The 13,944-nt window shown below is 45.5% G+C and overlaps 2 protein-coding genes and 2 non-coding genes across 6 annotated transcripts in view; 2 read left to right on the forward strand and 2 right to left on the reverse strand.

The window, feature by feature from the left end:
- Positions 1-10,204, forward strand: part of TEX2 (testis expressed 2) — a 106,538-nt gene extending 96,334 nt beyond the window's left edge. The window contains exons 9-12 of the mRNA XM_068530171.1: positions 3,237-3,362; positions 5,000-5,209; positions 7,803-7,923; positions 9,569-10,204. Coding sequence (XP_068386272.1) covers positions 3,237-3,362; positions 5,000-5,209; positions 7,803-7,923; positions 9,569-9,691 — 580 coding nt within the window. The 3' untranslated portion in view covers positions 9,692-10,204. The remainder of the gene's footprint in view (positions 1-3,236; positions 3,363-4,999; positions 5,210-7,802; positions 7,924-9,568) is intronic.
- Positions 10,205-11,959: 1,755 nt separating this feature from the next.
- Positions 11,960-12,096, reverse strand: LOC137755674 (small nucleolar RNA SNORA76). The gene has a single exon (XR_011072066.1). It is a non-coding gene; the product is annotated as a small nucleolar RNA SNORA76 (small nucleolar RNA).
- A 196-nt stretch (positions 12,097-12,292) lies between these two features.
- LOC137755656 (small nucleolar RNA SNORD104) lies at positions 12,293-12,362 on the reverse strand. The gene has a single exon (XR_011072050.1). It is a non-coding gene; the product is annotated as a small nucleolar RNA SNORD104 (small nucleolar RNA).
- A 285-nt stretch (positions 12,363-12,647) lies between these two features.
- ERN1 (endoplasmic reticulum to nucleus signaling 1) overlaps positions 12,648-13,944 on the forward strand; it is a 97,261-nt gene continuing 95,964 nt past the window's right edge. For 2 of the 3 annotated variants that reach the window (XR_011071804.1, XM_068529848.1), the window contains exon 1: positions 12,648-12,727. The gene's annotated coding sequence lies outside the window, so the exon portion shown is untranslated. The remainder of the gene's footprint in view (positions 12,728-13,944) is intronic. The other variant, XM_068529849.1, reaches the window with a different exon arrangement.

The raw sequence follows: 13,944 nt of genomic DNA on the forward strand, positions 1-13,944 counted from the left end.
CGGGGCGGGCGTTTCCTGGAAGGCCCTTGGCCTGTCCGTGCCCTACCACGGCTCGTCCCTGTATGGGGGCCCCCCCGACCTCTGTATTGGGCCGCTCGTCCCTGGTGTACCCGGGTCCACCACTCCGCCCCGAGGCCCTGATATTCTGGGAGCCCAGTGCTTGTCGCCCACGCCGTGACTCAGTCTAGCTCTGTGGGTGTACGTGCACGTGTGTGTGGCAGATGTATGGGCCCGACTTCTGTTAAAGGAAACGAACGCACTCTCGTGAGCGTGGTCCCCCTCCAAGCAGTCCTCACTGGGCTGTTTAATCTAATTATTGCAGCCTTGACTTAAAGCATTTTTTGGAGCTGCTTTTTAGAGTTGCCTCCGGAGTCTGTGACATTCCTTTAAGTATTCTGAGTGACAGCAAATCTTCCTACTTTCTAGATGGATTGGATCTTTGAGAAATTGCCAGACGTCGTTCAGAGGTGATGGTGATTATGAGACTAAGAAATTAAATGTTTGGTTCAAGACAAAGAGTATCAGTGATAAAATAACGCACTTTTTCTTACGTGTCCGACTGCAAGCGCATTTCCAAAAAGATTTTTAGCAGAGGCAGCAAAACTGGAATAAGCCCTTTAAGGTGACTCTTGAAAGGATATTACACTTTTCTCAGATTCTAAGGTGTGTTTAAAAAAGTAGGCTTATCGCGTTCTAGCACATCTTATATAAGAATGTGCAGGGTGTCTTTCTCTGAAATTCATGCTGAAATTCATCATAAAGTTGAGATCACAAAATGCATGTTCAGTTACTTGAATATCAGCTTGAATATCAGCCAAATATTTAATTACACTTTTAATTAGTATTGGGTGCCGCATAATACAGCTCCCTATGCTGAGAGGAGAGGTACCATTTGGTCACAGTCAGAATTTCATGTCATCTGATCTGTTTTAACTGACAGCATTGTCTAAATGATTAACTTCAAGCCACAAAATTTGTCCTGTGGAGGATTAATTCAGGAACCCGAGAGCTCACTGCAGTGCTCAGCCTTTGGCATCTTCTGCCCCAGGTCTGGAGGCTACCAGATGACGAATACCAGTGGGGACAGAAGGGAACGGTGGTTCTGCAGGTTTCACTGTGGTCCAGGATACTGAGGCAGCCTTTTGTGCTCTGTACCTTCCTTACCTGGCAGCATGAGGTCTGAGCCAGGGGGCACAGTCGTTTTACTGATGGAGAAGTAAGAGAGGTTTCTGAGATGGTTGTGTTATCTTTGGGGACTTACCTCCCTGACTTTCTTCATCCCAAGACCCAGTGTAGGCTTTCTTGGGAATCATATTTTACTTTTTATATAAAAGAAGAGCTCTGTGAGGGCTGCCTAACCCTGGAAAGCGCGGAGATGGTTTTGTGACCAGCAGACACACGTGAGCATTTCCTGGACTAGCCCGGTTTCTGATGGAAGGAGGAGGAGTCGGGTGTTGTCCCCGTGGCCAGGGACAAGAGGCCTTTGTGTCTGCAGAGGGAGTTTCCCTTTAACGCTGTACTCAAGCCTGTTGGCTAGAGCGCTGGCTCTAATGTTTCAGGGCCAGGATCAAGGAGGATCCGGGTGTCCTGCCAGGGAGGACATTTGTGCTCGGTCCTCTTACAGCCGGGCTCCTGTTTCAGGGCGGAGATTTCAGTGCCCTCTTCCCAGTGCTGGGGGCTCTGCTGGGCCTTCAAGTCCACACAGGCGGGTGTGCTCTGCCCTTGGGTGCCCTTGGCCCTTGTTGGCCAGGAGATGACTGCCCCCGTGGGCTTCTGGTGGCACAAGGAAAACCCCAAAGGGTTACGCCCGCAGGAAGATGGGACCTAAGCTGCGCTGCCTTCCCCTGTCCTGGTGATTTTTGTCCTTATCAAAAATACAAGGCCCCCACGTGCCACAACTCAGAAGCCTGTGAGCCGCAACTAAGACCCAATGCAACCAAAAAAAAAAAAAAAATACAAGGCCCACCCTCTGCTTAGTGACCATTTGGTAGCTTAATTGTGTTCATTCTGTCCCCATTAAGTCTCTGAGCCTCAGAGATGGGCCCTGCTTTCTGCCTCTCTGAAGCAAAGCCACCATCCAGGGAGGGAGCTGCCTTCTGTGGGGCCCAAGCTTGGCCAGGAACCCCCAGGGCCCTCACAGGGGAACCTTGATCACTGGCTGCTGCCAGTGATCCAGTGGAAACTGAGGCTCTACCCTGGAAAGATTAACGAGGGACATTGCTCTCTGGTGAAGTTTTTTCTTACTTCATTTAAAAAACGTTGTGTGGTTTTTTTTTTTATAAATTTATTTATTTATTTATTTATTTATTTTTGGCTGCATTGGGTCTTTGTTGCTGTGCATGGGCTTTCTCTAGTTGTGGCGAGCAGGGGCTACTCTTCTTTGCGGGGCACGGGCTTCTCATTGCGGTGGCTTCTCTTGTTGCGGAGCACGGGCTCTAGCCGCACGGGCTTCAGTAGTTGTGACGCGAGGACTCTAGAGCGCAGGCTCAGTAGCTGTGGCACACGGGCTTAGCTGCTCCACGGCATGTGGGCTCTTCCCGGACCAGGGCTCGAACCTGTGTCCCCTGCATTGGCAGGCGGATTCTTAACCACTGCGTCACCAGGGAAGCCCTAAAAAACGGTTTTTAATTAGTACTTTTCTTGAAAAGTTCCTGGGTTCTCATGTCAGTTGCTTCCTAGAGTCCCTTGAGATTTGTTGGTTGTTGGCTTTTTCTGTGACCTTCAGGAGCTGGGGCAGGTGTGGGCTAGGATACGTAATTTCACTAGGAAGGAGTCTTGAGCCAAAACTAACAGGAGGAAACTAAGCCAAAAATCATAGTTGATGAACTCAGCCAGAGTCAGGGGACTTGCCTGAACATCCCCGTCATCTGTGAGGTGGTCATGGCGCCAACATGAGCTGTCCCCTCCCCCATGCAACCATCGTTCTTTCCACTCACCTTCCCATTGGCTACGCTGCACTGTCGACGAGATCACTGCATTTTGTGTGGACTGCATCACACTCCCACCACCTGTCTTTCTGACGCATGCGCAGAATCCAGCCCGTCAGGCCCAAGTCCTCTGCGGTCCTGCTGGGGACTTGGCACTGAAGGGTCTCCCGGGGGACCAGGCCAATCCGAGGACGCTTGGATTGGGCCTCTTCTGTCTGGGCTGGGTCGGGGAGAGTGATGACGCGGTAGCAGTGGTGGCGGTGGAGCCTGGCGCTGGGCCAGCTGCCGTGGTGACTCTGCCCTGATCAGTTGCAGGCCCAGGGCCTTCTGTCTGGCCGACAGCGACGAGGAGTCCTCCAGTGCTGGCTCCTCTGACGAAGACGACGCACCAGAGCCCGGCACAGGAGACAAACCGCTTCTCCCAGGGGCTGAAGGGTGAGTGGATCCAGCTTCTGGGGTCTTCAGGGGTCAGGGCTGCAAGTTGGGAGTGAGCTTTTATGGTCTTTTCCTCTCTGATCTTCCTTCCTCCTTCACTTTGAGTGAATGGTTTTTGCATTAATAACTAAAAGCCAGTGGGATAAAATTTCATGCCCCAAAGCAAAAGACCCGAATAGCTTTCCCTAATTAAGAGGGTCCAGACCAAAATGGTTTTCTTCGGCCGTTGGAATAAATAACAGAGAATTGAAGGGCGTGTTTATCACAAGGAGCACAGATTACACAACAGCTCCCCCTGGTGCCGATAGGGAGCATTACTTCCCTTCTGACGGGTCACACTTGTTTCTGTTGAGCTTTTAGTTCCTACAGTGTTGAAACATTCAGGTGATTTCTTCGGTGAATTTTGAAAACGTGGATCACTTAGCTGATCTTTTGGATCATGAACTACATTTTGGTGGCTCCCTTTGCCTGTTACTTGGACTGCTGAATGATCAAAGTGCTTAGGCTGCCTCTCTGTAAGGATCTTTTAATTATTTAAAGTGAGTGAAGAAACTAAAATGATAAAGAAACCAGGTGATTCAGAAGTATTTGTAAGAAAATATCAACCTATTCACTTTTGAAATCCTACAGAAGATGAAAAGAGAATCTAGATGTTTGAGGAATTGGGACTGAAGTTTGTGTGCATTATTTAAACTCTCCCCACCTGACCTTCTTAAGAATAATTGCTTTTGCCTACACACATACACATACTATTCCTGACACTCTGGAACTGTGGAGGATTTTAAGAGCAAATATCCTCTCTTCTTAGGGCAGTCTTAGGTAGATATGACCTGATACAGGAAAGCTTGCTTTCCTGGGCTGCTAGCATATCAGCTTGATGTAGCTTTTTTCTTTAGATGCTCCTAAGCCCTTTGACAAGTAGTTGCTGCTCAGAGTTGGTGTGACACCATCTAAAAGGCAGGTGTTTTACTGTGTTTTGTGGCCCTGTTAATGCAGCCCGATTTCTTATTTGGTATGTAGAGATGGCGAGATTTCGCTCAGAGGACACTGGATTTATATTCAGTATTTGAAGGTTATAAAGGAGAGCAGGTGAGATGCCTTCCCTGCTTGCACTGTGAGAACTTGGTCTGACTCTCCTTTGTCAAGACTCAGGCTCTATCTGATGTCTGCACCTTGTCTAAAGTTGTAGTTCTCTGGACTTCCCTGGTGGTGCAGTGGTTAAGACTCCGTGCTTCCACTGCAGGGGCACAGGTTCGATCCCTGGTCGGGGAACTAAGATCCTGCATGCCGTGCAGCGTGGCCAAAAATAAATAAATTAAATTAAATTAAAAAATAAATAAAGTAGTAGTTCTCACCTGGGGGTTATTTTGTCCCCCCCTCCCCGGGACATTTAGCCATGTCCAGAGACATTTTTTATTGTCATATCTGTGGGGGAATGTGCTATTGACATCCAGTAGGCTGAGGCCAGGGATGCTGTTAAACATCTGGCAACAACAACAAAGAATCGCCCAGTCCACCGTGTCAGTGGTGCTGCGGTTGAGAAACTCAGGTCTAAAGTCAGGCGAACACAGAGCCACCAAGTTGTTTGTGAAGGAACAAAGTCTATAATAACACCTGTCTGTGTCCCTCATTTAAAGGTATGTTGGAGGTCACCGAACAAGTAAGATTATGAGGTTTGTTGATAAAATTACCAAGTCAAAATATTTCCAAAAAGCAACGGAGACAGAGTTCATTAAAAAGAAGATTGAAGAAGTCTCCAATACACCACTGCTGCTAACTGTCGAAGTACAAGAATGCAGAGGAACCTTGGCGGTCAACATTCCACCTCCCCCGACTGACCGAATATGGTGCGTAGAGGGCCCCTTGGGGCCAGCCAGTGATTCCCCTTCTTGCGTGACCATAAAAATCCCAGCTTGCTGATCCTTGACATTATGGAAAGTACTTTCTCCTGGGAAGAAGCACTTTCAAACGTTTTTCATGGAACCTTAACGTTAGTTGTAAATCTGATTCTCCCTTCTACTGTGAGTGGTTAATTCACATGTAGAGACTCATCTTCACACGTTAGGGAGAGTTGAGGTTATTGGTGAAGTTTATGGGATGGGCTGTTTCTCTTCTTGGTCTTCCTCCTCTCTCAAGCCAACCCTTTCCACCAGTGAGGACAGCTGTCCTTTGTAGACCTCGTATTCTCTGCCAGCCTGGGGTGTAACTGCTTCAGCTGGCCAGTCCTCACAGCATCCTGCGGAGATAGGGCCATCATTATGCCCACCTTACAGATGGGGATCACACATCCAGCAGAGTCCTGGGCGGTTAGGGAAGACTTCCCCAGGTCAGACCTGGATGTTGAGGCAGGAGCATGTGTGCTTGGTAACTGTGGTAGAAAGTGTTGTCATTTGACTGAACCAGTGGGTCTTAACTCCACCTGCATATCACAGTCACCTGGGTGACTTGTTAAAGCTATGCCCAGCCCAGCCCCCAGGATTCAGCGGTTGGGGGACTAAGCCAGGATTGAGAATCACTGAAATAAATTTCTCATGAGCCCAGCAGAAGAAAATCACTATCTATAAATCTCGATTTTAAATTGACATTCAGGGCTTCCCTGGTGGCGCAGTGGTTGAGAATCTGCCTGCTAATGCAGGGGACACGGGTTCGAGCCCTGGTCTGGGAAGATCCCACATGCCGCGGAGCGGCTGGGCCCGTGAGCCACAATTACTGAGCTTGCGCGTCTGGAGCCTGTGCTCCTCAACAAGAGAGGCCGCGATAGTGAGAGGCCCGCGCACCGCGATGAAGAGTGGCCCCCACTTGCCGCAACTAGAGAAAGCCCTCACACAGAAACGAAGACCCAACACAGCCAAAATAAATAAATTAATTAATTAATATTTTTTTTAAAAAATTGACATTCAAATGTGCATAAGGGTATACAGGGATTGCATAAAAGACCTCTTTGTACCGTAAGCTACAGTTGTGTGAAAAAGATAGCTCTGTTCTGTTATAGAGTGAAACCAGCTTGCTGGTACACAACCTTAGTGTTCAGAAGGGCTTGTAGGAATGATCACAAAAGGATTTTTTAATTGCCTGATCATTTAATGATGATATTGGTGTTTCCCAGTAAAAACTTTAAAATACCATTTTAGATTTTATTTTTAACAAGTAATGTTTTCACTGGAAGAACATGAAGAAAACAGAAAAAAAAAAGCCTGTAACCTTACCATCCAAAAATAACCAGTTAATAAGTAACTTACTGTGCATTTTTCCAAGCCTAATAACAATTTTTTTTTAAATAGTAAGAGTTGATACGTTTCTCCCTCTTCCAAGCTTTGACTTAGGAGTTACAAATGCCACTGCTCAATGGGAGTTCAAATTAGAGACCTCTAGGCTAGTGCCACCCAGGGCATGCTCGGGTGCTGAACTGTTTGTTATTAATCCACAAAGATAAGTGTAGATACTGAGAGTGTTTAGAAACATTTATAGCAATTTGCCATTTTTATTGTACAGGCAGACCTCATCTTACTATGCTTTGCTTTCTTGTACTCGCCGATATTGCGTTTTTTACAAATTGGAGGTTCATGGCAACCCTGCATTGTCAGATGATGGTTAGCATTTTTTTAGAAATAAAGTGTTTTTCAGTTGAGATACGTACATTGTTTTGCACACTTAATTGACTACAGAATAGTGTAAATATAACTTTTATATGCACTGGGAAACCAAAAATTCACGTGACTCACTTTATTGCAGTAATTAGCTTTATTGTGGTAATCTGGAACTGAGCCCACGGTATCTCCGAGGTGTGCCTGGATTTTTTAAAACATTGGTCCATGATGGGTTGAAGTTTTTAGTTTGATAGCACGCAGTCTCTTGACTGGATACCTTACCAACAATTCTGAGTGCCAGTCTGCTCCATTGAGAAGCCATAATTATGGTGTGGAGTGTGGAATGAAAAAGCAGGTTATAGAACGTTTCTATTTACGTATGCGTATTAGGAGTGTGGGGAAAATTGATCCCACTTCTCTCAGTGGTCCTATCTTGGTTGTGAGACTCAGAGAGAGAGTGTCTTTTATTTTCTGCTTTATACACTTGTATATTTTGGATTTTGTAACAGACATATCCTACTTTCATAAAAATAGAAACAAAAAAGATCCTTGCCATTTTAGGAAAAACAAAAACCAGAAACAATGCCCAGGTCATGGACTTTTCCAGTGGCATTTCCTGGCTTTCTTAGTTTGTCACAACTGTTCTCAGATCATCACGGCCCTGGGTCCAGGGACACAGGGAGTTCACAATTCATACTTGCTGCACTGAAGTGTTTCTTAGAAGGGATTTTCGGAAGAAGAGAACATTTAAGTAGTGATAAAGCCTTGTGTAAATGAGGAATGTTTGCTCTTGGTATTGTCCACTTCTTTTCTTTGCTTCTACATGTGGTTATTACTTGTCTTCTTTAAAAAGGTATGGTTTCCGGAAGCCACCACATATTGAGCTGAAAGCTCGGCCAAAACTTGGAGAGAGAGAAGTGACTTTAGTTCATGTGACAGACTGGATAGAGAAGAAACTGGAGCAAGAGTTTCAGGTACACCTGCAGTGTCATCTAGTGTTTCATGCTGAGGCTCTAAAAGCTCTGGGCAGAACAGAGGTTCTGAACTTCATGTGGGTCAGGATCCTCCTTGGAAAATCTGGTGAAAGCTATGGACCTCAGGAAAGTACACATATGATCAAATAGGCATAAAGATTCAAAAACTCTGAAACTCATCCACAGAACCCCGTGAAGTAGTCTTTAGAGGAAACTCAAAAGGTAGGGGTCAAAGAGCAAAATGACTGTCTTGTACCAGTAGGCCCGGCGAGGGTTAAGCCGTCCATCTGCTGGGGCTATCTTTGGACTTTTTCCCCGGGTGGGGCCTGGAATTGGCCAGCTAGTAGCACCCGGGCTGTGGTGGTTCCTGCCCTTGTGTGGTACCCACCTTGCTTGGTTTGTTTTCAACAAACAAATTGTTTGTTGCAACAAACATTCCGCGTGTAGCTACCACCTACCCTGGAAGTCCAAAGATGAATCAGGCGTGTCCCTCCCCTGTGGATCTTCTAGGGTAGTCTAGAGATCTTCTGGAGTTGACTAAGCCAGAGCTCATTCTCTAAGCCTGTCTTCTGCATTCTGCCACCAAGGGAAATAGCAGTGTAGCTGAGGCCCTGGAATGAGCTGTTTCTATCAAATTTTTATCAGGTTTTTGAGGCATAGTTGTCTTTTAAGGTTTTACCGATTAACAATTTACTTTGTAGTAAATTTCAGCTTTTGAAGAAGACCGGTATTATTTTTGCAGTAGTATATTTTGAGTTATTGCCTTTAAAATTATATATTTTTTATTATTTAAAAGCTATAGGTTAAATATAACTAAAAACCAGTCTATGGAAAGCTTACTCTTATCTCCAAAAGGAAAAGTACTTTGAACCTCATTAGGGGAAAGACAATCTCATGCCTTCAGTTCGTTTCCTTTTTCTTATCTCCCTAGATCCTGCATTAGGAATTTGGGTGGGTCATCTCTTTTAGGGGGCAAACTTTGGTGCATGGTATTTTTGAGGCAAGTTGGGAAGTTGAAGGGTAACTGCTTGCATTCTCCCATGGCCACCTGTTTTTGTTTTTGCTTTGGAAGAAAGCATTGCTGAAGTTGAATACATTGCCAAAATTCACTTACATAAAATTAGTTTATAAGCAGATAGGCAAAGCACCATTACTGTCAATCACTCATTATCCTTTGGGTGTACACTATAGTAGGATTTCTTTCATACGTAGCTTTAACTTGTTCTGGTTTGGAAAAAAAAAAAAAATTAGCTTACATTTTTGTTGCTAGGATTTAAATGGGTAAGTTGGCTTATGTGTGTTGGAATATGTGTTCTGGATATAGTAATTTGGAAATACTGTGAGCAGCTTACGCTCTTAATTCTCTTAATGTTATTTATCAATTCATGAGTAATTTTATTATATGTACATGAAATCAAAGGCTGCTTCTTCCTCAGAGCTTATTGGGTTCTCGTGTTCGTGCACTGGTGTGATACCTCAACGCTTTCTAGATATCATAGAGGAATTAGTTTGGAATGTGTAGGAAAAGTTGTTTCATATGTATTTTAAAAACTAGTCTAAAGCCTAAAATTATTATCAGAACTCACTAGGGCAACTCTGAGAAAAGCGCATTCTTCTTCCACATGCCTGTTCCTTCTTTCTACAGAAAGTTTTTGTCATGCCAAACATGGACGACGTTTATATCCCCATAATGCACTCGGCCATGGATCCCCGCTCCACTTCCAGCCTCCTGAAGGACCCACCGCTGGAGGCTGCTGACCAGCTGTGATGGGTGCAGACCTGGTGTTCCCAGTATTGAGATGAAGCTCAAGGTGTGGGGTTCTCGGCTGCCCTCTGGGCTGTAGCACTGGCCTTTCCTCGTGCCACAGCTTCTGCCCTCTGCCTGTCGGCGCCCATCCCACTGGGAGGTGTCCAGTGAATGGGGTCCAGCTTGCCTCCTGCAAAGCTTTGACTCAGCAAAGGAAAACTGGAAGGATCATCACGGTGGATCCAGAGATTACAGGTGACTCCCACCATGGCTTTTCTAAGTCTACCAGTTTCTGTGGCAGCAAAAGAGCACATTGGGAGCGAAGCTGCACAACTGGAAGGCTTCCCCTTGCCTCCTCGATGCCTCCAAAGCTTTTTCTCAGGCAGCCAGTGCAGTGGAATGTTTTCTCACTTTTACAGTTCGTGTGATGCAGCCCTCCACACCAAGAGAACGTCAGTGTGGTTACACATATGGAGGGTGGGGAGTGGAATTTTGTGAACTATTTCTTTGGTGATAAAAAGATATGCATAGCAACTTACTCTTCTTATTAATTGTGCGTTTTGGAAGCAAGTAGCCATAGAACGTACACTCTAACACACTATCAGCTGGGGCGGGAACCGTGGGATTTATGTGACCATTAGGCAAAGCCATGAGATCAAACCATCCCACAACTTTTACCAAGGAGGTACAATCACCTGGTTTCTGACTAATCCCAAGTGTTTTCCTGAGACGTGAGCACATGTGGAAATATCAAACAAACGTAATGACTGGACTGGGGTGGGGCCAGAAAGCCAGAGCCACCGTCCTTCCACCTGGCACTTGCTGTGAGCTCTGGGAAGCTTTAAATAGGCATCTTAAATGCTTTGTTAACCTAATTGGTTTGGGATGTTTTGTGGGCAGTTTCCTTTTCTGATGGCCAAAACCTGGAGACTGCTCTCTATCATCTTGAGTCAAGACAATGCTGATGTTTGCTCAGCATCAAACACTACAGATCTCAAAATTAACGTGACATTTAACGTTGCCAACTTTATTTTGTGCATTTGTGTCAGAACATTTAGTTTACAGGTTTCGGGGCTCTCTCAAACTGTGTAATTTGCTTTGAGAAGTACACTCAATACAATTTTTTAATTGTTTAAAGCTGCATTCAACATCAAACTTACCTTGGGTTAACTTTTGACAACTTACGTCTGTGGACAAAGCTAATAGTGGTTTTTTAAACAGCAACAGCACCTTGCCTGAACGGGACTTTAAAGAAATTAATATATTGAAAAAAACATATTTGAACCCTTATTTGATTACTTTAATTGCACCATTAAAACATTTGACTTAAATTATTGGACCATTCCAGTCAGTGTACTGTTCTGATTTCTCATTGTGTAGGCCAATTTGCCTGTCAGTGCGCATGTCTTGTTCGCTGGTCTTACAATTTTTGTGCAATAATTAAAAGGCAAAGGACTAGATGCACTATTGTGTAAAGAGATTACACATGACTGTACCCTATTGCACTTAATCAAATAGTATGTGGGGATTTACAATCGCTTGCATTGTTTCACAAAATAAATATCTCATGTCAAATACTAGATACGCATCTAAGTTATTTCTACTTGATCCTGCTTAGATAATAGGACCAGAATAAACTGTGGTACAGAATAAACCTGGGCCCTCAGCTGCCAGTAGCAGCTTCAGCTTCTTGGGTGGTCACTGGACCGGTTCTGTTGAGGATCCAAAGTAGACCACACCCTGATATAAGGAAGGCGCTATTATCCTCGATTCGTATTTTTAAAAGTCCTGCTCCTGAGCTAGAGTTTACACCAACTGCCTACTAACCCTGCTAACTTGGGGCCCCGTCCATTATTAAGTACCAAAGCGGCTAGACATGGCACTTGTGCATACCTGCCCTTCAACACGTGATGCCTTGTACTCAGAAATGATGCACGTTTCACCTAAATCCAGGAGGGATCGTCATCACCTAGAATGTGGATTACGCAGGAGTGATTGTGCGTTTATTTAGGTGCCTATGTTGTGCCCAGCAATGCACAAAACCCTGTCATTGTGAGCTGTTCAAGCTATCTGGGGCATATCCAAATAAGCAGTTGACCCTAAATGGCGGTTTTCCTAAGTAGTCCGCGAATACACCTCAGCCAGACAAGTTCAGCCCATGCAGCTCACGACCGGGAGCCAGTTCGTGTCAAGTGCACTACGGCCTTCACTCAAGCTGTTCTAGAATAAGCAGAGACTGCAGGACCCCCGACGTCTTCCCCAGCCCCCTACCCCGGCAGCCCAATGCCGCCATGTAGCTCGCGGTTAAAAGGGCCGCCGCCGCGGGGGCAAGATGGCCCCAGTTATGCGCAAGCGCGTGCTGCTCTGGCGCTGCAGCCTGACCCCCGGCGCCACGCGCAGGCGCGGCGGGGGCTCAAAGGCAGCGCGTCGCGACAAACAACAAGAGACACCACCGATGGGATCAAGCCATTTTATTGAGGGGCTTCGCGGAAGGGTCGAAAAGCTGGGAGAACGAGATCCAACGTCCTTCTCCCAGCCGGGACCTGCAAGAACGAGAGCGGTGGGTGAGGAGGAGGTAGTATACCCGCAAGCCCGTTTCCCACCCACCGCCTCGGCGGCCCGGCTCAGATTCCAGTTCGCATCACCCGCGTCAGCAGTCTAACACGTGCTTTAATTCGGATGTCATCACCGCCAGCCGCCCACCCTCCATCCGGTTCCCAGGCCCCGAAACAGGGGACAGACCTGCCCCGGCCCAGAACACTCTCCACCTCACCTTCGCCACTTCACAGTCGCTGAAAGGAAGGGGAACTCGCCGGGCTTCTACTTAAAGAAGCAGACCGGAGGTGGTTGGGCGGGCTTTACCGCCATTAACCAATAGCAAGTCAAACTTCCAGCCACGTGCCTGTAAAGTGGCCTAATGATTGGCCCTGCTCGCTGAGTCCTCCAGAATATAGAGCGGTTACACGCCAACCGTAAAGATGGGCGTCAAGGAAAGACTAAGAGTCGCGCGATGTCCTAAATTCTTCTGATTTTTTTCGCGACGTAGGTCGTCGGCCTGTGAGTAGTGCGTTTCTCCATACTACACAAAACGATACGTTACAAACGGCAGGGCGCAAGTAATGCCTAACCTGTTTAATATTCTGTGCCAGGAGCTAGACTAGGAGCTGAGGTGACAAACTAGTCTTGTCCCTGAATTTAAAGTAACCTGTTACGGCAGAAAGACCTTGTGTTTGAAAGTAGACTGATGTGCAACCAAATCCTGACTTTGTGATGAATTCGCCCTGTGACCTTGATCACTTAGCTTTTCTGAGCCTCAATATCTGAAAAATAGGGGAAAAAAAAAAGTGTACGAGGCTTAAATAAGTTAATGTCAGTCAGCTGGCACATTCTGAGTGGTAAACAAATATGTTTTTAAAGGACTGGTGTGATGTGGAAGACTTATGGATTGCAATACTTTAATAAATGCTAAAATAGAGCTATAAACAGCCTACTCTGGAAGCCCAAAGGAGAGAAGATCTAACATTGGGAAAGCTGAAAGTACTTATAAGTATTGAGCTCATACTGTGAGCCAGGCATATTATTCACAAGTGGTCAATAATATGTCCCTGTCCTCTGGGTTTGATTTACTGGGAGAGGGAACAGAAGACACACGGGCACAATATCTGGTTATCTTTACTTCATTTATGTTTTCCTTGGGAATTCTTTTCCTTTTTTCCTCCTAACTTAATAAGGAAAGTTTATTGTTTTTTTGTAATAATGAAAGCATTTCAGCCTGAGTTTGTGGTTGAATAGGACTCTTATTTTCATTATTTTCTACATAGTCTTTAGTTAAATTTTAAAATTCCTCTTTGATCCAAAACAGTGGTTATTTTGGCAAGTGTTTTGTAACATCTATATGATGTTGACTTTAAGAAAAACCAAACACACAATGTAAGAGCTGTGAGTTGAGTTTATTCAGTGTCTTACTGAGGACTGTAGCCCAGGAGACAGAGAGCTATGAGAAAGTGTTCTCAAGAGGTAAGGGAGGAGCCAAGCTATATATGAATTTTTTTGCTGAGGAAAAAACATGTAGTGAACATCAAAGATTACTGCTAATCACAAAGAACAGACATCTCAAGTTAATGATTTTAGTGCTTTTCTACGTATGGGAAGATGCAAGAATCTAGGAGGTGTGGAAATTTTTCCTTAGATATGTATCTTAACTATCTAGGGGCAGTATCCAAAGTGCAGAATGCTTCCTGTTTTTCTCCATCCTGAAATCCCCACAGGCCCAC

The sequence above is a fragment of the Eschrichtius robustus genome, chromosome 20, assembly GCF_028021215.1.
Source record: "Eschrichtius robustus isolate mEscRob2 chromosome 20, mEscRob2.pri, whole genome shotgun sequence".
Lineage (NCBI taxonomy): Eukaryota > Metazoa > Chordata > Mammalia > Artiodactyla > Eschrichtiidae > Eschrichtius > Eschrichtius robustus.